A 27,618-nucleotide genomic window follows, 5' to 3' on the forward strand; every position below is an offset into this window, starting at 1 on the left:
CACAAACACCTACTGCTCTCATTAGCTGCAGCTAGTTGTTGTTGAAAATCTATTTTTAGAATCCAGATTTGCTGTGGGAATCTTTAACATATTTATTCCATAACACTGACCACATCAGCTAAAGTGCTGAAATTCATTATAGAATCCAGTCAAAATAATATGGAAGCCCACTAGTGCCAACCTGTATGTATAAAGGAAAAGCAATATACACTTTATTTATGAACCAAACATGGATCAGACATATGATATTCAATCTCTTAAGATGCAAAATAAACTGAATATATTAAGGTATGGTGCCCAGATGCATGAAAAAGCTCAATTGACTCGAGCGAGTCAACTCGCAGGCCCTTCAGGCCTTTGATGTTATTAGACAGATTAGTATGAAATATAAGGTCAATCATGAGCTTACCCTTGATACTATTTAACAGCTGACAAAGTGTTGCCCTCAGCCCTGTCTGGAGTGGATGGCAGCACAAGTGACCAGAAACCGACTGGCCAGTCAGTGGGTCCTGAGTCAGATGGACATCTGGGTGGAGCCATACCTCCTGGCAAATAACAACGCCGGGGGTCAGGTGTGCCGCGGCCTGCCTTCTAACCTCTCTGGTACCCAGTACTCACTTCAGAAACACCTTCAGGCAGACCAGGAATCTCCTCAGTCCTCACAAAGAAATGATCGTACGGGTCTTTTTTTTCTTTTTTTTTTTAGATTTGAGTAATATTTTTTTCTGTTGTCATTTTTTTTCCTTGATAATTATTATTTCTTTTAATTTCAGATGTCAACTGAAGCCATTATTGTGCTCCATCAGGTAATGTTCAAGTCCCCTGATTTGTAAATAATCCAAATTTACTTCATATACAGTAACCATGAACTGATCATGCAGACAAATGATATTTCCAGACATTCTGTTGCAAGAAGTTGACAGATCAAGTTTAACATGTGCAGTGTTTTTGCAAGAACATTTAATTTAATTGTGTTCGTATATTCTTTGAAAGCATTTGAAAGTCACAGCTAAGAAACTACATGTATTATCCCTATACTTTAGAATGGTTGTTAATGTATTTTCATTGCAATTATATGACCATCTGTTGAGTCTTTTGGTGAGAGCGAGGCTTTACGCAGGTAATTTTAATTAAATAAAATATTATTAAGCAACATACATGTACATTGTAGAAAATGTGTAGAAAGTAAAATCTTCGAGAGTGAAAGTGGGAATTTTAATATAAATACGTACCGTATTTGTTAATGAATATGTGGGTTTATTTCTATATTTTTGCTGTTTCAGATGCTCAGAATTTCTACAAAACTCATGATCAGTTATTTTGCTGTACTTACATTTTGTTTGATCTCAAAAACAGAAAAACTAATGGTAAGTTTTACACAAGCTTATCTACATGTAATTTCTGATGGGTATATCATATACTAGCATGTAAATTGTAAATATTTATTTAGAATTTTTTTATTACATGTTAGTTCCAAAATCACATACGTTACCCATTATTATCCATATTGTAATGGAGTTTACATGTTTAAAAAAAAAAAGTCTCATTATTTAAAAAAAGGGCTATTAAGTCTATTTTGTTCGTAGCAACTTACTGTAACTTATAGTATTTTGTTAACATTTAATCTTTTAAATCAGTTTAACAAGTACTTCCTGGATCTCTGGAACTTATTTCAACCAAAGCTTTGTGAACCTCAGATTTCCATGCATCACAACAAACAGGTGGGAAAAAATAATTCTTTATTAAAATATTAATCATTTAATTGTTATTTAGATATTTATCATTTACTGGTATTATCAAGTAAGTATCCTAATCATTTATTTACATGTATCATAATAATTACCTAATATCTGATGGAACTGACTCTCTTGAAGTCTAAGAACTTTTTTTTCTTGCAGGCACTTTTATTTTTCTGGTACCAAGTGTGTCTGGATTGTTCAGAAAATATCAAATCCATTGTGAGCAATGCTAGCGTGTGTAAACAAATAGCATACAACTATATTCTGTAAGTAAAATTGATATTCTCTATTGTGAATTTTTGAAGGGGTGGGGGGAATAAATTCATCCATTGAATAGTAATAGCAAAAATAAAAACAACATGCACATGATGCACTTATGTGAGGTTTTCAAATTTCAAACACAGAGCGGACAATGATGACCAAGATGTGGTGATGTTTAATCGTATTATGCTGCCGTCGTATTATGGTTTGTTGAGGATGTGTTGTCAGCAGTCCCGTATGTTTACACGACAGCTAGCTCAGCATCAAAACATCCAATGGGCTTTCAAAAACATTTCCTGTCACCCCGCACAATATACGGCGGTAAGATGGAGTTCATATATATTATTGTAAAAATCCAAACTCTCCAGTACTCATTTGGTCCTTCAATATCTGGAAGAAATATAGAACCTATCCTTGGATACATAATGAAGCTAACTCAAAAAACGTGCAATACATAATTCATAATTTTTAAAAATTAAAACTTTTACAAGATTTGTGGTAGTTAATTTTGAGATTGATCATTACAGGCAGTGGAGGAGCTGTTTAAGATGATGAGGCTAATGGCCACAAAGTACCCCGACAGCTCTGAGGAGGAGGTTCAGGCCGTCAACCATTTTAAGCGGACCACGATTCGCCTGTACCTGGACTTCCTGGATGCTCGCTCAGGCTGGCAGACTCTGATTAGGTGATTATGTGTAACTTTTATTATGTCCCCTGAAAGAAAAGTTTGAGGAAGGAAAGAGTTGTAAAGAAAAAAATCTTATTCAAATTTATCCATTTGTTTATCTTTCTGCAGTCTTGTTTGACTATTATTTAGCAGTGGAAAAACATTTGAGGCTCATAAGAAATACTTAAATGGTTTAAGGGTTTGATTTGTCCATAAACCAACGTCATTTGCGCAAGATCAGAGGTGAAAAGGGTATAATCTGTGTACAGTGTCACTTTCTAATAGAGAAGCGCCATCAAGAGTTCATACTTCACACTGAGGTCATTTGGACAAGTTCAAGGACAATGACAAAAATATGAATCTTATGATAATCAACTTTACTTTTCTCTCTAACTTATTAAAAAAAAAATCTTGGCTACGACAATTAAAAATAAATTATAGTTGAAGGGTTACATTTTTGGGCTTGCTTACTGTCCTACTAACTTGTTAAAAGATTTTGTTTAAAGTTATCTTTTGTGAGATTTTGTCAATCGAGTTGAAATTCGAATTTAAACTTTTCATAAAAGAGTGGAATGAGTAGTTAGTATTTGCTATTTACTTGCAGTGCTCTGAAGATTTTGATTGACAATCAAGATGACAGGTTGCTTCTACTCTATCACAAGGGGCTGCAGATGATAACTGAAGTGAGAAAAACTAAACCACATCTAGTTTGTGATATTATATTTAAGTTATTATATGGTATTTTTAGCTCTACTGGTCAGAGACCAGAAGAGCTTATGCGATGGTAATGCGTCCGGCGTCCGTCCGTCTGTCTGTCTGTCTGTCTGTCTGTAAACAATTTTTCAAAATGCTACTCCTCCTACAGTTTTGGTATGATTTCAATATAACTTGGCACACAAGTAGACTACAATAAGATACATAATTCTGTGTATCGGTTTTTGATTTCGATGAACAGTGTTGCCATGGTTACTAAAAATAGAAATTTCTGTGAAATTCTTTCAAAATGCTACTCCTCCTACAGTTTTGGTATGATTTCAATATAACTTGGCATATATAAAGTAGACTACACTAATATACATAATTCTGTGTACCGGTTTTTGATTTCGACGAACAGTGTTGGCGTTGTTACTAAAAATAGAAATTTCTGTGAAATTCTTTCAAAATTCTACTCCTCCTACAAATTTAGTCTGATTTCAATATAACTTGGCACACAAGTAGACTACACTAAGATACATAATTCTGTGTATCGGTTTTTGATTTCGACGAACAGTGTTGGTGTTGTTACTAAAAATAGAAATTTCTGTAAAATTCTTTCAAAATGCTACTCCTCCTACAGTTTTGGTATGATTTCAATATAACTTGGCACACAAGTAGACTACACTAAGGTACAGAATTCTTCATATCTGTTTTTGACTTCAATGAACATTATTATACCCGCACTTTCGAAAGAAAGTTCGGGTATATTGTTGTTACTCATGTCCGTCCGTCCGTCCGTCCGTCTGTCACACTTTTCTTCCCTGAACTCCTCCTACATTTTTTACAGTAGCTTAATCATCCTTTGGGAGATGGTTTGGGGTGTCATGTAGATGTGCAGTAAGGTTTCGGAATTTTGATTTTGCCCCGGGGGATCAAATGGGGGTCGAAAAATGACGTTTTTTATACAAAAAGCCCCTTCTTCCCTGAACTCCTCCTACATTTTTCACAGTAGCTTTATCATCCTTTGGGAGATGGTTGGGGGTGTCATGTAGATGTGCAGTAAGGTTTCAGAATTTTGATTTTGCCCCGGGGGATCAAATGGGGGTCGAAAAATGACGTTTTTTAAGCAAACAGCCCCATCTTCCCTGAACTCCTCTTACATTTTACTTAGCAGCCTAATCATCTTTTGTGGGATGATTAGTGGTGTCATGTAGATGTGCAGTAAGGTTTCGGAATTTTGATTTTGCCCCGGGGGGTCAAATGGGGGTCGAAAAATGACGTTTTTTAAGCAAACAGCCCCATCTTCCCTGAACTCCTCTTACATTTTACTTAGCAGCCTAATCATCTTTTGTGGGATAATTAGTGGTGTCATATAGATGTGCAGTAAGGTTTCGGAATTTTGATTTTGCCCCGGGTGATCAAATGGGAGTCGAAAAATGACGTTTTTTAAGCAAACAGCCCCATCTTCCCTGAACTCCTCTTACATTTTACTTAGCAGCCTAATCATCTTTTGTGGGATGATTAGTGGTGTCATGTACATGTGCAATAAGGTTTCGGAATTTTGATTTTGCCCCGGGGGATCAAATAGGGGTCGAAAAATGACGTTTTTTATACAAAAAGCCCTTTCTTCCCTGAACTCCTCCTACATTTTTCACAGTAGCTTAATCATCCTTTGGGAGATGGTTGGGGGTGTCATGTAGATGTGCAGTAAGGTTTCGGAATTTTGATTTTGCCCCGGGGGGTCAAATGGGGGTCGAAAAATGACGTTTTTCATACAAAGAGCCCTGTTTTCCTTGAACTCCTCTTACATTTTACTCAGCAGCCTAATCATCTTTTGGGAGATGGTTGGTGGGGTCATGTAGATATGCAGTAAGGTTTTGGAATTTAGATTTTGCCCCGGGGGGTCAAATGTGGGTTGGAAAATGACGTTTTTTGTGCAAAAAGCCCTGTCTTACTAGTGTCTTCCTTAATGTTACTCAGAAGCCTAATAATCTTTTAGGAGGGTTAAATATTTTGAAAATTATGTAAAACATCAACGTCAAGGGGTAACAAGATGTGTTTGTGAAATACTATGCGCCCGGCGTCAACAAAGTACGAAAAAGCTATTTTTAGCATATAGGTCACAGTCAAAGTCACAAGGTCATTGACCTTGGTGTTGTTTGTAAGAACTTAATTAGTAATTAGTGGGGTATGCATACTAAATATGAAGTTGCTATCTCCTATGGTTCAAAAGTTATGGTAAAAAGTAGAAAAAGCTATTTTCAGTATAAAAGTCACAGTTAAGGTCACATGGTCATTGACCTTGGTGTTGATTGAAAGAACTTTATTAGTGGAGTATGCATACTAAATATGAAGTCCCTATCTCTTATGGTTCAAAAGTTATGGCAAAAAGTGGAAAAAGCTATTTTTAGCATATAGGTCACAGTCAAGGTCACAAGGTCACCTTCATGTCATTTGAAGGAACTTTATCAGTGCAGTATGCATACTAAATATGAAGTCTCTATCTCCTATGGTTCAAAGGTTATGGCAAAAAGTGGAAAAAGCCATTTTTAGTATAAAGGTCCCAGTCAAGGTCACATGGTCATTGACCTTGGTGTTATTGAAAGAACCTTTTTAGTGAAGTATGCATACCAAATATGAAGTCCCTATCTCCTATGGTTCAAAAGTTATGACCAACACCTGAAAAACATATTTTTAGCATATTAGTCACAGTCAAGGTCACAAGGTCATTGACCTTGATGTCATTTGAAAGAACTTTGTTAGAGGAGTATGCATACCAAATATGAAGTCTCTATCTCTTACGGTTCAAAAGTTTTGGCCAAGGTTAAACTTGACAACAGACAAACAGATAAACAGACAGGACAAAAACAATATGCGCCCCGAAAAAATTTGGGCGCATAAAAAAACATTGCATGCTGGGAAACACCTTGAATTCTTATGAGTAATTTATGTACATGTCAAATGTGAGAGTCATATCTCATCTCAATCAAAAGTTATAAGCAAATGCAACATTTTTGAAAAGTAGGTTAGGCTTGATCGCTTCAAGGTCAAGGTCACAGTGCAAAAGTATTTGGAAAGGTCTTATCACAGGTAATAATAAACATGCATTATGATATGAATGCCCTACCTTTTCTCTTTCAAAATGATGAATTTATAACAACTTAATTTTTTTGCAAGTTGGTCAAACTTCTAGGTCACATGTAAAAAAAAAAACCATGCCATTCTCACAGGTAAATATACTAATAATAAGTTTAATATGAATGTCTCTTCTCATTCAGTAGATATGACCGTGATAACCAAGATTAAATTTTTTGAGACAGATGGACTGAGTCTGACATACAAATGTACATATTTCTATATGAATTGGGTAAAATTGGCCCAATGGTTCTAGAGAAGTTAAAAATGTAAAAAGTTTTCAGACAAACAGATGGACAACACGTCACGACAGACATTATATGCTAAGGAAACAAAAAAAGCTCAAATGAGTGTTTTGAAAGGGTTACAATATGGTTGGAGTATTTGAAACCCTTTTTTTTTTGCAGAGATATGCATGACCAACATATTTATGTTTTATATTTTCTTTAGTAATTTGTTTGTTTGTTGTGAATACATCTTCTCTCATATGGAGACACCACCAAATAATAATGAAGATAAGATGTGTTTGTGAAACACTGATGTCCCAGTATGGAAGCCTATGGCAAAGGTTGAAGTTTCTCAAATATATGTCAAACTCAAAGGTCAAGGGTTCAAATTGTTAGTATCAGAAGAAAGTCTTGTCACAAGGAATGCACATGTTAAATAAAGAAATCTATAGTAATTCCTGTTCAAAAGTTAATTGCCAAGGTTAATTTTTTTTAAGTGGTTCAAACTCTAGGGTCAAGGTCAAACATATTTATACCTGTTGACAGTTCAAAATGAATACAATATGTCATGATAAGTATGAAAGCCCTAGCACCTACTGATCAAAAATTAGGCAGAGTTTAAAGTTTGGTATTTTTCTTGTAAAAATGTGTATCCCATGTCAAGCGATCAGAGGTAAAAATTAATGGTACCCAAATAAAAGGTCTTATTAAATTGTCACAAGAAATAAACCTATAAAATGTGGAAGCTATATGTATAGCCCATCCCACTTAAAACTTATGGGCAAGCTAGCTAGGATTTAATTTTTGCAGACTTATAGACAGACATACTATAAACACAAGAAACAAAATATGTATAATAATTAGTCAAATGGAAAAAAAAAATATACTATTAAACTCGAATCACAAAATAGATTGTTATTTCAGGGACAGGAAGTGGGTAGGAAGATTGGAATCCCCCCTCCCCCCCCATCTGGCATTTGCTTTGTTATTTAAACAAGACTATATACTGTAGCAAGTAAAAAATGACGATTGACATCCTCTCCCTATAAACTTAGAAAATATTGACCTCACTATCATTGTTTTTTTATTTGTTTATTTGTTTTCATTTTTTTTCTCCTGCTTGTCACGAAATTCTGGGCTGGAATTTTTTGACTGAGATGTAAACCCCCCTCCCTACTCCCGAAAAAAATTCTGGATCCGCACCAGTATTGGAAGTAACTGAATGTCACATCGACAACGGGAGATAACTTCACAATATGAAATTCGTCTAGTGTGTCATGGGATGATCTTTGACCCTTTTTAAACTTTAACCTAATCGTTGACTTCTACTTACCGACTCCCTGAGCGACTTCATTTGGAACTATTGTACAAACTATAGTTACTCGCGTAACATATGAACATGTTTTGTATCAACAAAAATGACATCACTTCACTTTTGACCTTAACCCGTGATGAACACAGGCAGGACCCTAATACTCCTGTGGTTAACGAAGATCAAATATGGCGGAAACAGTAGAAACGTGAGTGCAGAGAATTTGTTTTTAATTGTTTTCAGGCTTTGTGCAATGATTTTGATTATGTTTTCCAGTGTTTTCGTATTTTACATGCCGTCACTTTTATTTTGCATGATTTTAAAAAAAACTATAATCCATTATAGGTCGCTAAAAATGTTTGGATCTGAATTTTTTTGATCCATGTAGAGAAACTATAGAGTATAGTTATCGGTGCCTCTAAAATTGAAATCTTGATGCGTGAGCAAGGAGGGGAAGAGGGGGGGGGGGTAAAAGGTAAATGAAGGTCATCACTGTGTGACAAACTGAAAGACTTGAGCCCCTAAACATTTCACATGTAGCGTATGCACTTTTGTTTTTAAGCTAAGCTTTCACAATTTTTATGACATATTGCATTACCTTTATTTGAAATCAACTCACATGTAAGCTAAATTCAGACATATCACTATCAGATTTAGTCAACTGTCAGCACTTGTATGTTATCATAATCAAAATTATTTTTTTATATAGAATAATGAATAAATTAAAATAAGACAACCTCACAACAATTTAAAAAATATTTAGAAAATATAATTTTAAAAATAATCACAGATTTCCAATTTCCAAATTGCTAGCATGTTAGTACTGTGTCATTTTAAAAGAAGATATTTTATTTTCTGTTCACTGTTTTCTACCTAAATATGGTTTAGTACTTTATTATAATGCTTTGTTTTAATTGAGAGTTCAAATCACAGTGAAAAGGAGGAAGACAGGAGAGGAATGTACATGTGTTATGTCCAAAGACCTTGCAACATTTTTGCAGGATCCCAAAGGAGGTAGGTATAATATTTTTCAGTAAAGGAGAGTGGTATGACAAAAAAGATATCATACATTATAAATGCTTAATTTTTTATTCCTATTAACTGAAATCTTTTAAGTTTTTAACAGAAATAAACTGATTTCTCCCTTCATGGTTGTTATGTTTACAATCTGGTAAAAAAGTTTTAAGAAGTCTGGAATCTGTAGCGTTTACAACTTTACATCGTATTTATGTAATTTATTTTTATTATTCAGATCCAGACACTAAAGAATCGATATACAGACTTATGTTTGATTCCGAGTCGCCTTCGGAATCAGCTGCATTGCATCCTGAATCAGTGGCTACAAATACACAGAACTTTGAATCACCTGGCATGAATATGCAAAAACCTGAGTCAAATCCTGAATCACCTACTGCAAATGCACAATTACCGCCTGCTAAATCATTGCCAAAGACAGTTCCTATGGAAGATGATGATCAAAAGGTACATTTTGGCCTTAATTATAATTTGGATGACGGAGACAAAATTCTGAACTGTTATGCCCCCAAACTCTTACAGATATATTATTCTGAATCATCTGAATCTGGGTCTTTTCCATCGTCATGCTTGGCTTCAACAAGATGTTTTACCTCATCTTTATTCACTCCATCTTCTCCTTATATGTATACAGAAAATAACATGATTCAAGTGGGTCCTAAAACATTTCTGACCCCAGAAGAGTTTCAATCAAATATTAATTTGAAATTAAAAGACTTCAATAGCTATGGAAAGAAGAACAAGAGAAAAAATAGGAAGAAATCTAAATGTTGTAAGCTTATACATATATATCATATACATGTATTGCTAAATATTTAAAGCCGCTTCATCCGAAACAGGCACATATTATCTTAAACAACAAAAGTATGTCATTACATAGATAATATATAGAAATTAATTATAAGATTGATTTAATGGTTTATTACAACAATCCTTACATGGAAAACAAAAACAAACAACCTTGTTGACAAGCAGCAGTTCCTGACGGGAAGTTAAGATCTGTTTTGAAGTCACCTTTGAAAAAATACTTTTATCGGTTATATCTAATGATAAAGAGAATTCAAACCTGAGTATTTTTTTCCATTAGAAGAATTCTAAGTTATGATATATCTTTTAAAATTAAGAAATTAATTGAATATTATCCATAATAATTTTTATATTAATATGCATATTTCCAGAATAAAGGAAAATCAGATATTTTTAAAGATTTTTTAAAAAGGGAGTTAAGTAACGAGGGAGAATATTGCCCATGTACATTTTGTTGTGGAAAAAATGCTCGGGTTTGTTCTTCATGAGTTATACATGTAAGCGATAAATTTAATTTTTCGAAGGTGATTTCTCGCAATGTCAACAGATGTCAACAAAGGATTATTTTTTGTGTGACCTAACAAAAGATATTTTTTAAACTTTTGAATTTTGATATCTTTAAAAAGAAAAAGACTTTGGGGATATAATTTGACGAAAGTTGAAATAATTTATGGACAATTATTTTTCAAAAAGAAAAACGAATATATATTTTTAGCGATTTTAATCGGAGCAAGCGGCTTTAAGTAAGGCACGTTTATTTTTTTAACAGTTAAAAGTAGAAAAAGTAATGACAGGTGGTTGAGAAAGTGATTTCTTTACTGCAGATGGCTAAATAGACACATTATAAATTAATTAGCTGTGTATTTTTTCAATAAATGAACTTTTACATCTTTATTTTGACTTTAAATATTGTATAGTCTACATAGCCATCAGAGCAGATTCATTACAAGTACCCTGGTATATGCACAATAGTTTATATGAAATGCTCTTTCTAAAAGTATACCGGATATTACATTTATAGAAAATTTAATTAATAAATAACTCTTTTCAGGTTCACATATGGGGCGAAAGTGAAGAAAGGCAACTAATTTTCCAACGAACCATGTTTGATGAAGCCTTTCATAAAAACAAAAATCATGACACATTATGGAATAAAATTCATGAAAACATGAATGCTGAAGGAATTAAGGTTTCCAAGCTGCAAATCCTGAATAAATTTAGAAATATGAAAAGGAAATACAAAGAAACTATCGACTTAAATAAGCAAACTGGAAATGAAAGAATTGAATATAAGTACCAAAAAGAATTCGATGATTTATTTGGCAACAAACCATCAACCAAAGCAACAGTATCGTTTGACAGTGGTGCAAGTGTTGCAAAGCAAGAGAAAGAGATACCGGTAACCGATAAGAAAACAACTGATAAAAAATCAACTCACCCAAAGAAAAGGTCAGCAGAAATGATTTATACTAAAATGGAAACTATGCATAAAGAAATGAGGGAACAGATGCAAAGGCACCAGGAAGAAAAGCTGCAACGCTTTGATAGACTTCTTGATATTTTCGAGAAATCTGTTGATAAAAAGTAAACTTTAAAGTGTCCCAAAATTGTCTACATACATGTATTAGGCTCAATTTAATTTCAGAAACCTCTGATTACCTGTCTTCTTTTTTGTTGTAGTTTTACAAGTAGTAAAGGAATATTTTGAATTCATAAACTTTTATGTTGCAGATAAACAACCTTTTTCTGTTGATACATAGTTATATGTATTAAACGTGTATTGAACTACAGTTCTAATGTACAGTTGTGTGATTTACCCAAAATATGACAATCATATATTTTTTTTGTCTGTACATCAGAAAATTAAATGGTTTGTTTTTTGTTATTTTTGTTGCTCAGATTTTAATTTTGTTAAGTTTGTTGTTCTGAAGAAAGATATTCAATGAAAAAAAAAACAATTGAATTAGCTCTCCTTTTTTATTATGAACTTAAACAATGATGGTTTTAAATTTGTGCAAATACAAGCAAAAAGTCATGGAAGTCCCTGAACAAGCTGATTCCTCTTTTGCACCCCATCTCTCCCATCAGGGTACAGGTTGGGGTAATTATTAGGGTGTCCATTGCCATCGTTAGGGTCATTTGTTAAGAAATCTTCCACACTATCATGATGCAAGATACAAAGATTGTGTAGTATGCAGCCAGATACAATTGTCTTGACAATCTCATCAGAGTCATGTATGGTTATTTCCTGTAGTCGCCGAAACCGTTGTTTTAGATGACCAATAGCCCTCTCTACTACTTGTCTTGCAGATGACAAAACTCGATTAAATCTCCTCTGATTTATGTTTAAGCGACCGTTGTCTTTAAACGGAGTTATTAACCAAGCTTTCAATGGATATGCACTGTCTGCTATTATATACTTATTCACGTCAAAGTACTGTCCAGCTGTAGCATTGGTAAAAAGACTTGAATTCCGTAGTACGCGAGCATCGTGAGTTGATCCCGGCCAACCAGTGTATATGTCCCTTAACATTAAATCATTGTCAACTACTACCTGTAATTTTAAAAAATGTATATTTTTAGTATGTGTTTTTTATTAACAAAGTAGTAAATTATTCAATAGTCAGTTTCATATTTTATCACCTGGAGTTGTATTGAGGGGAAATGTTTCCTGTTAATATAGTCGTTATCTCCACCAATGCAAGAAGATAATCTTATGTGCGTCCCATCCAGAGCACCTATTATGTCTGGAAGCCCAGATTGAAGCTGAAAGTCTTGTGCAATTCTCTGTTGCTCGATGAAATCAGGCCATTGGATAATCTAAAATGATTGTTAAAAACATCTCTGAGGAAAATTATATACTAGTACATGTAGAGATGTACATGTGTGATCTTGGCTTAAGAACTGAAGAATGCAAAAAAAAAACCTTCACATGACTCAAGACTTCAAGGTCAAAATCAGTTTTTTTTCACATGGCCTTAAAAATGTCACAGGTATAAAATGACATGCCAAGGATGATCTATTGAAATAATGGCATGACACTATAATGGGAGATTGTAGTATCAAAATCAAAAGTTAAACCAGAGCACAGGGTTGTTTTTAAATGAGCTTTGGTCCTCTGAGTCTGATATTTCAAATAAACACATGTTAAGATTTTCCCAATAATTTGCAAAGAGGCCCAGATCAAAAGATTAAATCTACTTTTATATGCAACTCAAATTTAAGCGATAATTTAAGGAAATCCTCTAAACAAAGAAAATGCAACACTTCTATATAATAATTGCATTATAATTATGCGAAAGGGGGGGGGGGGAGGAGGTACTGTAAATAATATAGGTGTCCACTTTTTAACACAATGACCTTCGAAAGGTTTTCGTTGAATGCGCTGTTGACTCTTTTCAACACACCATGCACTGTGGATTGTCCTATGTCAAAGTAATGACCAATTTCTCGCATTGTCACTTTATTTGACATATAACACATGAATACAAGAAGTTGCTTAGATGGAGGAATCCCTTCAATGCCCCCGCCGTGGTTAGATGTGAGGTAGGCACCAATATTAACGAGTATTTCCTCGAACATTTCTTTGCTTATTCGATAATGGTACCGAAAATTGTCTGTAGAAAATAGAGGAATAACATTTTCAACATAACCGGGTACTCGTGGTGACACTGCTTTTAAGCAATGATGGAGAACGGCCCCGGTTTGAAGTAAGAAGTTGCTATATTCGTATGTAAATTCATCCTCAGTATCATCTAACAAACTTTCAAACATAAAAAAGCATAACATCTTTTTCTGCGCCATTTTGGAAAAAAACATGCGTACCTACTATCGTTGTTCAGTTGATTTTATGCAAATTTGGGTTAAATTTAGACAGATGACGTCAGTTATCCATGTACAATAGTTCCAAATGAAGTCGCTCCCTGTGTCTCGTAAACTTCATGAAATATAAATCCAATTATAACACAAAATGAATTAATCCAATGCACACCAGACTGCAACCATGTGCCATTTTGGCGAACTTTCGTCGATTCTGTCACCTTATCAGATGAAGTGGGAATCGGCCGAGGTGTGCCAAATGGTGTTTAATCTATAAATATCATAATGGGTGACGCAACGTGATGTAATGTAGAAATTTACATGTTCACATGTATAGTACAAGAATAAATTTTAAATTAATTCATTACAAACGATACTAAATTTTAACAAACCTTTTCCATCTAGCCTATTCCAAAAAGTATGTGCTGTGTGATTGTGGTGTCGAGGGGGGGGGGGTAGTAAATTTAAAAAGGTTCTATTATGAGCAAAACATATATCAAAATCTTATTTCAGACGCGGATCCAGAATTTTTTTCCAGGGGGGGGGGGTCCACCTCAGTCAAAAAAAATCCTATCTCAGAAAATGACAATAAAAAAAAAACCTAAAGTAAATCTCACCAAACGTCAAAAACCTATATCGTGGAGGTGGGGTGGGGGTAGTGGTGACTTCTATTGCCGCAAATCTTTAACTTTTCATACCTATTTTACACATGCATATTCGTGTTTACCAGGGGGGGGATCTGCATTTTCCAAGGGGGGTCCATTGTAACTTTTTCCTTGTTTTAGTGTATACATTTTTTAACCTTGTAAATTCCAGGGGGGGGGGGGGTCAGGACCCCCCCTGGAATTTACAAGGTTAAAAAATGTCCTGAACCCCCCCCCCCCCCCCGACAGATCCGTGCATGAATTTACATCATTAATAAAATTCAGACTGGTATATAATGAATTAAGCAGGTATAAAATAAATATAAGACGTTCTGAGTTATAGGTCACAGGGTCTGAGAATTTCATAATCAATTTGATTAATACATGTAAATTATAGTATTATTTTGACTATTTCCTTGGAAAGTCGCCCAATATGTAGGAGCGTGTATTTAGAGGCAAACACCTTAGTGCGGGTATTACTGTCTCATGACAGCATCTAGTTACCTTGGTTAATAAAGATAGCAATTTCTGTTACTCTCAAAATGCTACTTCAAATACAGTTTTAGTCTGATTATAATATAATGTGGCATGCAAGTAGACTACACTAAGAACATAAAGAGACTTATTCAAGGATCATTATTCTCTTTTTTGCTAGTGTAAAGTTTCAATTCCCAACTGCTTAAGTACTCTCCTCTTCCTTTGCTTTAAGTAAAAACCAGTAGAGCTTCAGTCTCGTGAGAGACTTCTGGTTTTTCTGTTTCATTGTATTTCATCCATCAGACCCTAACCAGAACTTAAGATGAATTGTGTGATACAGATGTCTATTGCTTCTAACTGTATATATAAAACTTTTTTTTTCTAGGCCTTTAACACACTCCATGCCATGTACCATGAGGCCACGGCTTGTCATGTGACAGGAGACATTGTGGAACTGCTGGGGATTCTCCTTCCTGTTCTAAAAGTAGCTCTATATTTTCACGAACGCAAAGGTAGGCCAAGAAAACGAGTAAAACAAGTAACATGGGATAAAAAGAATCTCCCATGATTTATAGTTGGATATGACTTTTATCTAACTCATTGTATGTTTTCCCAAGGCTCGGGGATAAAAAACACAAAACTCGGATAAAACTCATATCCAACAACAAATCATGGAAGATCCTATATTTATCAGGATTTTACATGTAACAGATTCAGGCAAAATGTAGTACAAATAGTACCTGTATAATATATTATGTGGTTCACATACCTTATGTATCATACAATGTTTGGATGGTTTTAATTCTACCAGGTTCAGCCTCCAACGACATGAACACTGTCCTGCAGAACTGGAAAGAGAGAATGGACTTCACAAAGAAGTTACTGACCTTACTGAATTCTTACACACCCCCAGAAATCGGAACCAGCGCTATAGGTAATAAATACATATACTGACCTTACTGAATTCTTACACACCCCCAGAAATCAGAAACAGTGCTATAGGTAAATACTTATATGTAGACTCTTAACCATTAGCTTAGAATAGAGCTTAAAGCTGACATGAAGTCTTAAAAACGCAACATTTTCATCTATGTACGACTTGTTTCATACCAACTATAGCCGTATTCCGCCATATTTCTTTCAGATACCTTGTCTCATTGTAACGATGTATACCCCAATGCGCTCGTTACACTTGAATGATTTTTTTGATTGGGTATCGACTTGTGCACATCTCCGATGGTAAAGCATATGAGAACACATGAGGTGATCAAGACATTTCAAAAACAAAATAAACAACATAATAATCATATTTTTGAATGATTATTGATTTGAATCAAAAGATGCAAGTTTGGAAGAGAAATTTAGATGCATCAGTACGTATTTTTACAATGCGCCAATTTATGCAGAATAAACTTGAAATAAAAAGCAGTAAAGTTTGCAAATACATTTTGAAAATTATATCATTTGAATGGAACAAAACAACCAACGTCTTTGATTTGCAGGTCCTATGCAATTGATGCATATCGAGAAAACGCCTCGAACGCTGTAAACGTACCCATCCTGGTAATAAGGTTACTGCATCGGTTCGAAGATGTACACAAGTCAAGTGATATACACCCTGAATTCCATTTATTGAAATATGCATCACAAAAAAGAAATAAACTCCATAAAAGCTCAATAGTAAACACACTGTCATTTCTCCGTACACACTAGCATGTCGATACACTTAGTTCGTGCCGATCAGATTTTGGCCAGGGAAAATATCACAAGTGGAAAGAGAAGTTATGGTATTTGCGCGGCTGAAAGGGGGGGATATTATAACTGATGTTCATAAGCTATAATTGTGAATTGTTTATCTACATGTAGTTCTAACATACATTTTATACAAAGTCATGTATAGGGATGTGCGGTTTTATCGATATACCGGTATATCGCGATTTTTTATTGCGTGATACGTATCGTGATACGGAGACCTAAATACCGGTATTTAGGTACTTATTGTAAAGTCCAGAAACTATTCATTTATTTGTTCAATCTTTCAAATTACAATTAAAGAAAGTCTAAAAAAAAAATGTAAAAGCCGAAAAGAAGGACATAATTAACCATCCAAACATGATTAATTTTATGTACATAAAAATTTCAAAAAAGTGAAATTTTGTTTTTCTAGCATATTTTTAAGAAAAATAATGACAATTCATTAAAAATCATTGTAAAAATTGCTTGTAAAAATATCATGATATTATCGTGATATTTTGGGAAAAAATCGTGATATATCGCGATACGAAATTTTTGGCGATACCCATCCCTAGTCATGTATATAGTCTGCAGTTGATTTGCGTCGCAAAATTCATTTGTCAATTATAACTGATTATTTAGTACTAATCTCAAATCTAAACCAAGTAATTTGATGTACGGCAATAATTTACTTCAAATCTTACAAGAAATTAACCAGAATACAAATTTTTATGTGTACATCTATACATTCTTTAACACACACACACACACACACGGAGAAAGGCCATCCCCAGTTCAGATTGACATTTAGGCATTTGATTTTTTGGACGGGGGGGGGGCATACAAAAATAATTGACATGACCGTTATTTAAATATTCTTGGAAGACATAGATTTCTGCCGAATTCAGTTTTGGGATTTTTTTCTTGAAATGTGTCACTCCGACCACAAAGTATGTGCATTTTGAGGAATGTAACTGTTTTATAATTATGTTGTTACAGGAAGTATTTCGAGATTTCAGTGTCCCTGCCTGATAGTCTAGGTACCGGTATTTTTTTTTATATATAAATAATTTCTTTAGGTAAATTTGGGAGATAATTTTAAAAGCTAGGGTAGGGATACTTGACACTGGTTGAACACGGATTATTATTATTTATTCTTTTGTATATTGAACTCTCTCTCTCTTTCTGTCTGTAACCACCTGTTGGGGCGATGATAGGTATAAAATCCTACGCACTTTGTGCTGTACCATTTATTATGCCTTAGGACAGATCAAGGATTTTTTTTTTTCAGGCGGGATGTCGAAGCTTCATAAATTGAATAATAATTTTACTTTGGACAGGAAATTAACCCAAACGCCCAAATTGAAAGAGAAACTAGACGTAAATGTATTATGAGCAATGAGCTCACTAAATGATACCCCTTGCCTCCCATGTGGTTATAATGGCAAAGTCCATATTTCGCTAAACCCATACGTGTCAGATCAAAAAGTAAAATAGGAGGTCCATAATGGTAATATGTAATAAACTTAAGATTCTTTGACAGTTTCATTAAATTTCTCTAAGTGGTATAAGAGGATTTGCGAATAAGAGTTTGGTACCCCAAAGCGTAACATACGGACGGACGGACATAACGATTACTATGTAACCTCCCACTTTTCTGGCGGGGGATATAATAAACGTGAAATATACATCACAGGAATAGGAACATTGGGAACTTTCTCGAATACCTCCTCAAACGTATTTGTCGAACTTGGACAACAGACAAGAGAATTTTTAAAAAGCTGGTTTAAGGTAGAATGTGGAATTCTCATGAGGAGTTTACGCTCTCTTCCTATATGCTTTTTCTATTAATCATTAATTATTTATGTCTAGAAATTTAATTCACATTAAATTCTATTTTCATTATCATTGTACCAAAGAATCAAACTCGTTTATTATACCCCAGGCGTGAGGTATATTGTTTTTGACCAGTCAGTGATTTTTTTTTTTTTTTTTTTTTTGGTCAGCGCAACTTCTCATAAACCACTGCACGGAGTTTTGTCGAACTTTGGAGATATTTATAGGAGACAATGTGTGTGTAGATTTGCTCATCACCAGGAAATTTCGAATTCTTTATTTTTTGGGAATTTCCGCACTTTTACATTTAGATTTTGGCCATATCTTGAATATAGAGGTGAGCGGTTTGTCAGCGCAACTCCTCATAAACCGCTGCATACAATTTCGTAAAACTTTGCAGATATTTAGGACACAATGTGTATAGATGTTCATATTACAAGGAAATTGCGATTCCATTATTTTTTTCTGGGAATTTCAGCACTTCGACTTTTGGGGGAGCGTGGGGTATGTGAACGTGCTCACTTTTTCTTTCATAGTGCATAAAATTATAAATAACTTTAAATCAAATCATATTAGGTCTAATAAATCCAATAAACAGTATTTATTTGATGATAATTGATCATAAAGAAATCCAATCTGTTTCAGACGTTTTTCTTACATTATTTTCATGAGAGTGTTATGCATGTTTTATTACACCCCCCCCCCTTCATATCACGGGATATTATCTTCAAAAGGTGAATGATTCGTAATAATGCCTGCTTTTTAATGAATTTGATGAAGTTAAACCATGTACTTAATCGTAAAGTTTATTTACAACATGTACAGACAAGAGTAATGTTTATTTTTGAAAAAAAATACTTGCATTTTTTTTTCAATCAACCCCACTGAGCTTTCAACCTTTGATATTTTCCCTGACGAAATAAAATGATCGGCAGGGGCCACGTGTGTCCAAGCATCTTTTACTGTTGAGTTAGCAATGGATTACATGACTTCTGAGATGCATTTTTCAATAAAAGTAAAATAGGATAATTCTTTCGACATGTGCACATCCCTGTAACGATAGCAGTAGTCAGGTAAATGGTTTTATCACTGCGTTTGACGCGTTTTCTCGACCTGCGTGGGTGTTTGGTGTACATGTATGTATTCCGTGTTAGTTTATTTTCTATATTGCAGCAAATGCATTCAAAAATAATTTAATTCTCGGTATAGTTCTATTTTTTGTTGAATTTTTTACTTTTCAAACATGTATTTGTTCAGTTTGTGGACTTCTAAAAACTTTGTTATCGGAGATGTGTACATGTCGACAGTCAGGCTAGAAAATCACTCAAGTGAAGCAATCGTACAAGGCTATATATAGCAGGTACAGGTGACCAAAAATTTTCAATTAAATATGGCGGAATCGAAGAAATATGGCGGACAAAGGTGTACAAGAATGTAGTAAGTCGTACAAAGATGAAAAATGATGGCTTTTTAAGAGTTCATGTCAGCTTTAATTTTATTCATATTACCTATAAAGCTATGATTTTTGTCCTTAAAAATTGGGAAACCACATTAAAACAGGGTTAACAGAATCCTGTTTATCATATTTTTTTGTCCCTCTATTTATTTAAAGTTTGTATAGTAATTTGAGAATGGTGTTAAAGTAAGATGTACTGTTAATATGATTTATATCTATGTTACTTGTAGATGTTTTGCGTGAAATGGTGCTTACTTATCAGAGTGAATGTGTTCACACAATAGTTCCTGTTCTTACACAAGTTCATCTAGCTTTCCAAGAAAGCAACATCCCAGGTAAATTATTTTATCAGCATTTAATAATTTTTTGTTTTAATCAAAACCCTGTTGGCTTTTGTTTAAGGATTTTTAAGTAACATATAAGTAACTTCTTTCATACATGTATGTTAAAGTTATTTACATGTAAGTTAGAAAATAACAGTCATATTTAAACTTGAAGACTTTTCGATTTATATGCATGTATTTAATTGTTGTATTGATATAAAAAGCAGTGTATTGAAGAACCTGTAGGGCATTATTTTGAGAAGGTGTTATAGGTACTGTGTCTATAGGTACTAGTACATTTAGCTTGGTATGTTTGTAATGTGAATTTTTATGAATTTTCAGTATCTTCTCCCGGGCCATATTTTCCCAGAAGAGGTCAGAAGCCGATAGGTCCCAAATCTAACATCCGTCCCCCACGCCCGCAGTTCAACATGATGTTACATTCTAGTCAGATAGAGGCTACCAAGGTACACTATTATCAACAGTTATTTATTTACAAGTATATATATACATGTTGGTGAATCCTAAAAACCAGCAAATCATGAATTTATTAAGTTTTGGGTCCTCATGATGTGTGTTTGTCAATGCAATCCAAGATCCTTCTTCTGTTTGATTTACGATAACATTATTTAGAACATGTTTGATCAGTTTGTTAGATTTGGATTATTACTCTAACAAAAATAATACTACATACATGTGATTCAATCCACTTTAGAGTGGTTAAATCTTGTTACACTTATTTTACAGGGTGTTGATGAGATGTATGATGCTGCTTTAGCGGAGTTTTTCACCCCGTATCACATGTTGGTGGATCTTATCTGCCGAGAAGCTGTTGATCACCAAAGTCTTTCAGAACCTATAATAAACCTAAATATGTACCGGTAATTTAGTTGATGAAATACACACGTAAAATCAATTTTTAAAAGAGAGGCTAAAAGAGGTACATGTAAAAAGTACTCAGTGATAAATTTTATGTATTGTATCAGTTTTGCAACAGTACATGGTCTTACACTGGCTTTCCTTTTGGAGTATCATTAGCAAGTTTTGAACAGATGAGAAATTGCATATATTATATATGTAGAGTAAATGTTTTCAGAGGTTGTCAAGCCTGTTATTTGGTATGACTTTGTATAAACTTATTGTAGCTGCTATGGTTGCCATTGAGGGTCCCCTTTTGCAAAGTTATGGTTTGAAATCTATCATTCTGAGGTAAGTTACACAAGAATAAAGAAAAACTACATTCTTTTAAAAATAAGTGAATTAATAATAAAGAAAATAGATTGCGACAAAGGTTTTTAGCTCACCTGAGCCGAAGGCTCAAGTGAGCTTTTCTGATCACATTTTGTCCGTCGTCCGTCCGTCCGTCCGTCTGTCCGTCTGTCTGTCTGTCCGTCTGTAAACTTTTCACATTTTCGACTTCTTCTCAAGAACCACTGGGCCAATTTTGACCAAACTTGGTACAAAGCATCCTTGGGTAAAGGGGAATTTAAATTGTTAAAATGAAGGGACATATCTCCTCGCAAGGGGAGATAATCAAGAAAAGACCAAAATAGGGTGGTGTCATTAAAAAATCTTCTTCTCAAGAACCACTGGGCCAGAAAAGCTGAAACTTATGTGGAAGCAACCTGGGGTAGTGTAGATGCTAAATTGTTCAAATCATGAACCCCGGGGGAAGGGCGGGGCCACAATGGGGAATCAAAGTTTTACATAGAAATATATAGGAAAAATCTATGAAAATCTTCTTCTCAAGAACCACTGGGCCAGAAAAGCTGAAACTTATACGGAAGCATCCTGGTATAGTGTAGATTCTAAATTGTTCAAATCATGACCCCCGGGGGAAGGGCGGGGCCACAATGGGGAATCAAAGTTTTACATAGAAATATATAGGAAAAATCTTTGAAAATCTTCTTCTCAAGAACCACTGGGCCAGAAAAGCTGAAACTTATGTGGAAGCATCCTGGTATAGTGTAGATTCTAAATTGTTCAATTAATGACCCCGGGGGGATGGGTGGAGCCACAATGGGGAATCAAAGTTTTATAAAGAAATATATTGGAAAAATCTTTGAAAATCTTCTTCTCAAGAACCACTGGGCCAGAAAAGCTTAAACTTATGTGGAAGCATCCTGGTATAGTGTAGATTCTAAATTGTTCAATTAATGACCCCCAGGGAAAGGGCGGGGCCACAATGGGGTATCAAATTTTTACATAGAAATATATAGGAAAAATCTTTGAAAATCTTCTTCTCAAGAACCACTGGGCCAGAAAAGCTGAAACTTATGTGGAAGCATCCTGGTATAATGTAGATTCTAAATTGTTCAATTAATGACCCCGGGGGGGATGGGTGGAGCCACAATGGGGAATCAAAGTTTTATATAGAAATATATAGGAAAAATCTTTGAAATTTTTCTTCTTAAGAACCACTGGGCCAGAAAAGCTGAAACTTATGTGGAAGCATCCTGGGGTAGTGTAAATTCTAAATTGTAGGAATCATGACCCCCGGGGGAAGGGTGGGGCCATTATAGGGAATCAAAGTTTTACATAGAAATATATAGGAAAAATCTTTGAAAATCTTCTTCTCAAGAACCACTGGGCCAGAAAAGCTGAAACTTATGTGGAAGCATCCTGGTATAGTGTAGATTCTAAATTGTTTAATTAATGACCCCGGGGGGATGGGTGGAGCCACAATGGGGAATCAAAGTTTTATAAAGAAATATATTGGAAAAATCTTTGAAAATCTTCTTCTCAAGAACCACTGGGCCAGAAAAGCTTAAACTTATGTGGAAGCATCCTGGTATAGTGTAGATTCTAAATTGTTCAATTAATGACCCCCAGGGAAAGGGCGGGGCCACAATGGGGTATCAAATTTTTACATACAGTACCGACCAGACCCAACCTGACACCAAAGCAGTCCCAGAAAGCAGTCCCCGGGACTGCTTTGGGACCGCTCTGGGACTGCTGTGGGACTGCTGTGGGACCGCTGTGGGACTGCTCTGGGACCGCTATGGGACTGCTCTGGGACTGCTATGAAAAGCAGTCCCAGCAGTCCCAGCTGCCCCTGAGACTGCTTTCTGGGACTGCTTTGTTCACTCATGTGTGAAAAAGGTTCTGAGTGACATGATAGCTCCGCCCCCTTGTGTATTCTGAATTTGCAGGCTCCCTATTGTTTTAATTGTTTACTTGCAGCAGAGAGGAGTTTAAACTGTTTACTAAGCAAGGATTTCTTACATTCTTTTAATAAGTAGAGATTATTATAGCTAATTTATATTTTCAGGGACTGTATACTGACACAAATTAATGTGTATTTAGAATATTAAATAAAAAAAAAATAAAGTTGATAATCATAAGTTGATTTCATGAGAAAATTTTTATCCCTAAAAATAAACTTCAAGTTTATGAGAAAAATATAACTACATGTGGGCCTTTTTTACATGTAATTATTTAATGTTAAATTTTAATTTATACTCAAAAAATTGGCACTATTTAAAAAAGAATCATTACAATCAAAATATAAAAATGCTACACATTTTATAAGGACCACCCTAAAAAAGGAGTATTCTATGTAACCCTCAAATAAAACTGAACAATTTATTAAATGACCATGAAATAAAATTATGCTACCATTCTCCCATAACATAAACTATGTGTATAATCATTGGGGAATTAATGAATTACCGGTAGATTTTAATTAGTAAACAAGTTATTAAAAGAGTATACATGTATTTATTTTTTAAAAAAATGAAAATACCGGGAATTGTGATTCATTTCTTTTTTGTTTTGCTAGTGTTTACCTGGCCGATTAATGTTTATAAGATGGTATCAACACCCATTGTCTCAATCGCCTTTGGGCAGAAAATCGATGCATGTTATTTGGGTATTTGTATCAGTGTTACACATCGTTGAACATGCTGGTAAACAATGACCCTAATTTCAATTTATTTAATGCGAAAAAAAATGTGATAAATGAAATGTGTATTAATTTCATACGGGATTAATTAATTTTGAACATAATCTGAAACTTCCATTCTGGTGATTTACAGATGTACACTCTAATATTTACAAATAAAACAATTAAAACTGAATTTTATAGAACTAGGCATTAACGATAATTAAATTGACATGTCAGTAAAAATAATCATGACTAAAAAATTTCCTTGGCAAAATTAACAAAGATTTTTTCAAAAGCCCCAATACTTAAGAAAACTCTAACTTTAGAGTATCCCGATAGTGTAAATTGGCCATATAATGATCTATTTAAAGCTTCTTCAGGTGGAAAATAATTAATTCACGTTTAATTTTCTGAATTAAAAATAAATATGGGTACCAGTATCAATCACAGAAAAATTATTTATATACCCAAGAATTGTGATTAAATGTTCAAGTTCCGTGTAATTCATATTTATGTACATGTAAGTGTGAAAGCCTTCTTCCTCCAATAAATATTATAATATTATAATTATTTCAATTTTTATGCACGTACATGTTCTGTTCATAAATGACCTTCGCGTACATGTAAGGATCCCTGGCATACTACCCAGAATCAATTTCTACTGCCTTTTATAGTTCCATTGTTTATTGGAAATCTCATTTCTGAGTTAGCTCCGCCCATTAAATTAATAAACCCCGCCCACTGGGACTGCTGGGACTGCTTTCTGGGACTGCTCTCTGGGACTGCTGGGACCGCTCTGGGACTGCTGTGGGACTGCTCTGGGACCGCTGTGGGACTGCTCTGGGACTGCTTTAGCAGTCCCAGAAAGCAGTCCCCAGGACTGCTCTGGGACTGCTTTGTGTCAGGTTGGGTCTGGTCGGTACTGTAGAAATATATAGGAAAAATCTTTGAAAATCTTCTTCTCAAGAACCACTGGGCCAGAAAAGCTGAAACTTATGTGGAAGCATTCTGGTATAATGTAGATTCTAAATTGTTCAATTAATGACCCCGGGGGGATGGGTGGAGCCACAATGGGGAATCAAAGTTTTATATAGAAATATATAGGAAAAATCTTTGAAATTTTTCTTCTTAAGAACCACTGGGCCAGAAAAGCTGAAACTTATGTGGAAGCATCCTGGGGTAGTGTAAATTCTAAATTGTAGGAATCATGACCCCCGGGGGAAGGGCCGGGGCCATTATAGGGAATCAAAGTTTTACATAGAAATATATAGGAAAAATCTTTGAAAATCTTCTTCTCAAGAACCACTGGGCCAGAAAAGCTTAAACTTATGTGGAAGCATCCTGGTATAGTGTAGATTCTAACTTGTTCAAATCATGACCCCCAGGGAAAGGGCGGGCCACAATGGGGTATCAAATTTTTACATAGAAATATATAGGAAAAATCTTTGAAAATCTTCTTCTCAAGAACCACTGGGCCAGAAAAGTTGAAACTTATGTGGAAGCATCCTGGTATAATGTAGATTCTAAATTCTTCAATTAATTGACCCCCGGGGGATGGGTGGTGCCACAATGGGGAATCAAAGTTTTATATAGAAATATATAGGAAAAATCTTTGAAATTTTTCTTCTTCAGAACCACTGGGCCAGAAAAGCTGAAACTTATGTGGAAGCATTCTGGGGTAGTGTAAATTCTAAATTGTAGGAATCATGACCCCCGGGGAAGGGCGGGGCCATTTAGGGAATCAAAGTTTTACATAGAAATATATAGGAAAAATCTTTGAAAATCTTCTTCTCGGGAACCACTGGGCCAAAAAGCTGAAACATATGTGCCCATGGAAGGATCATGTGGGTGTGTAGATTTCAAAATGTCTAAATTATGATCAGTGGGGTAGGGTGGGGATGCATTATGTATAACAAGGGTGAAATCTGGTAAAGAACAGAATGGTCAAAGCTTCTCAGGTGAGCGATGTGGCCCATGGGCCTCTTGTTTATTTTGCTACTTGCATTTGTCACAGGTGGTGACAAGTCAAGTCTCAACCGGGACTCGAACCCAGGGCCTCTGGCGTACCGTGCCAGCGCTCTAACCAACTGAGCTATTGAGACCCGATATTTTGACTGACTTTCACGCACCTGTGAACCCGGTGACATATTCCCCCTCTTTGTAGAAATTCGTCCTCAAATTCTACGAGTTAAAGGAAATGCTGTGAGGCATGTTCCAAGGAAATAGTGGGTTTTGTACGTTGGGCGCCAAATGTCACAGGTGGTGACAAGTCAAGTCTCAACCGGGACTCGAACCCAGGGCCTCTGGCGTACCGTGCCAGCGCTCTAACCAACTGAGCTATTGAGACCCGATATTTTGACTGACTTTCACGCACCTGTGAACCCGGTGACACATTGATGACGGAAAAAATGTTGATTGTATCCTTAATTAATGCTGTTTGACCTGTGTCTACTGTGAGTCTTTTTTCTGTTGCAGGTTGACCGGTCCTGTATCAGGACTTTATGTAATTGTAGCTACTTTATTGAATATGTGGACTCAGTATTACTTGATGAGAGGTTGTCTCTTAACAACCATAATATCTACTAGTTCTTCTGTAACTTTTTTCCAAAGGTAAACTTATTTCATATCTTTAATTTAAAATACACTCCCTTAGATATAAAGTTCAACAGGCAGAAATCAGAATATTATTTAATCATCTCAAGTGTACTGATGTATTTACACCCCGCTTCGAAAAAGGGAGGGCATATTGCTTTGATGCTGTCTGTTGGTCCACCATCATTTTCCATTCATTTTCTTTGCAGAGGTTGCACATATTCAAATGAAATTTGATATACAGTTTTAACATAAGAATATCTAGGTCAGGTGTTGTTTTGGGTACGATTGAGTCATTTTGGGTAAAGTTATTCCACTTGGACTTCGAAAAATTCCTTTTATAACTCAGTGGTTGCTGTAAATAATAACAACAAAAAGCTTAGATCAATTGTGATTCAAAAACCTGGCCCAAATATTAAGTTAAATCTTTGATTTCTTACTGTAGGTTCATCAGCAAGTTTTGAGTGATCAAGGGAGATCCCTACTGGACAGCCTTGTAGCATCTGTTACAGCAAGAAAGCGGCCATTGAAAATGTTCGTTATGAGAAAGAACTGACAAGCATTTGTCAGAGGGTAAATGGGGTAGGTAGTCTTACTGTGCATGAGCTGTATTGTTTACATAATATGCAATTATTTATTTGTCATAAAATGATTTGGCAATTATACAGTGGAATGATGCTAGGACAGTTTTATTTCCTTGCAAGTATTTGAATGCTTCTAAATTTTCTTAAATTGTTGAATTTGACAGGACTTGAGAGCTATGCTATTGATATTTTCTGTCCAACCACCCAAAAAACTAAATCCTTTGCTGGAAGACAGCCCTTCATTACATTCTACAAGTTTGTCGTGACCACCAAAAACAACAGGAGAATGCTCATCAATCCCAGAATTCCCTCAAAAGGTCAACTTCTGACCCAAGTCAGAGTGAAAAAGAGGATGTTAAAGAGCAAGGTAATATTTTCTGACAGCAAA

At 35.0% G+C, this 27,618-nt stretch overlaps 2 protein-coding genes, 2 non-coding genes and 1 pseudogene across 4 annotated transcripts; 2 read left to right on the top strand and 3 right to left on the bottom strand.

Annotated features, from left to right (window-relative positions):
- The first annotated feature begins 467 nt into the window (after window positions 1-467).
- LOC134271111 (ubiquitin carboxyl-terminal hydrolase 34-like) lies at window positions 468-27,597 on the top strand (annotated as a pseudogene).
- LOC134271109 (uncharacterized) lies at window positions 8,168-11,537 on the top strand. Its single transcript, XM_062753362.1, has 4 exons — window positions 8,168-8,245; window positions 8,957-9,051; window positions 9,290-9,519; window positions 10,931-11,537. Exons 1-4 carry the CDS (start codon window positions 8,226-8,228, stop codon window positions 11,465-11,467), a joined length of 882 nt encoding a protein of 293 aa, XP_062609346.1. The 5' UTR covers window positions 8,168-8,225; the 3' UTR covers window positions 11,468-11,537.
- LOC134271110 (uncharacterized) lies at window positions 11,855-13,683 on the bottom strand. The gene is made up of 3 exons (XM_062753363.1): window positions 13,240-13,683; window positions 12,523-12,699; window positions 11,855-12,433 (listed from the first exon to the last, which is right to left on the bottom strand). The coding sequence occupies exons 1-3, from the start codon at window positions 13,681-13,683 to the stop codon at window positions 11,912-11,914; spliced, it is 1,143 nt and encodes a 380-aa protein (XP_062609347.1). The 3' UTR covers window positions 11,855-11,911.
- On the bottom strand, window positions 26,083-26,156 carry Trnat-ggu (transfer RNA threonine (anticodon GGU)). Its single transcript has one exon. It is a non-coding gene; the product is annotated as a tRNA-Thr (tRNA).
- Window positions 26,328-26,401, bottom strand: Trnat-ggu (transfer RNA threonine (anticodon GGU)). Its single transcript has one exon. It is a non-coding gene; the product is annotated as a tRNA-Thr (tRNA).
- Window positions 27,598-27,618: the final 21 nt, after the last annotated feature.

Source organism: Saccostrea cucullata, unplaced genomic scaffold (genome assembly GCF_032062105.1).
Source record: "Saccostrea cucullata isolate Sc308-1 unplaced genomic scaffold, CSIRO_AGI_Scuc_v1 ctg8364, whole genome shotgun sequence".
Taxonomy (NCBI): Eukaryota; Metazoa; Mollusca; class Bivalvia; order Ostreida; family Ostreidae; genus Saccostrea; species Saccostrea cuccullata.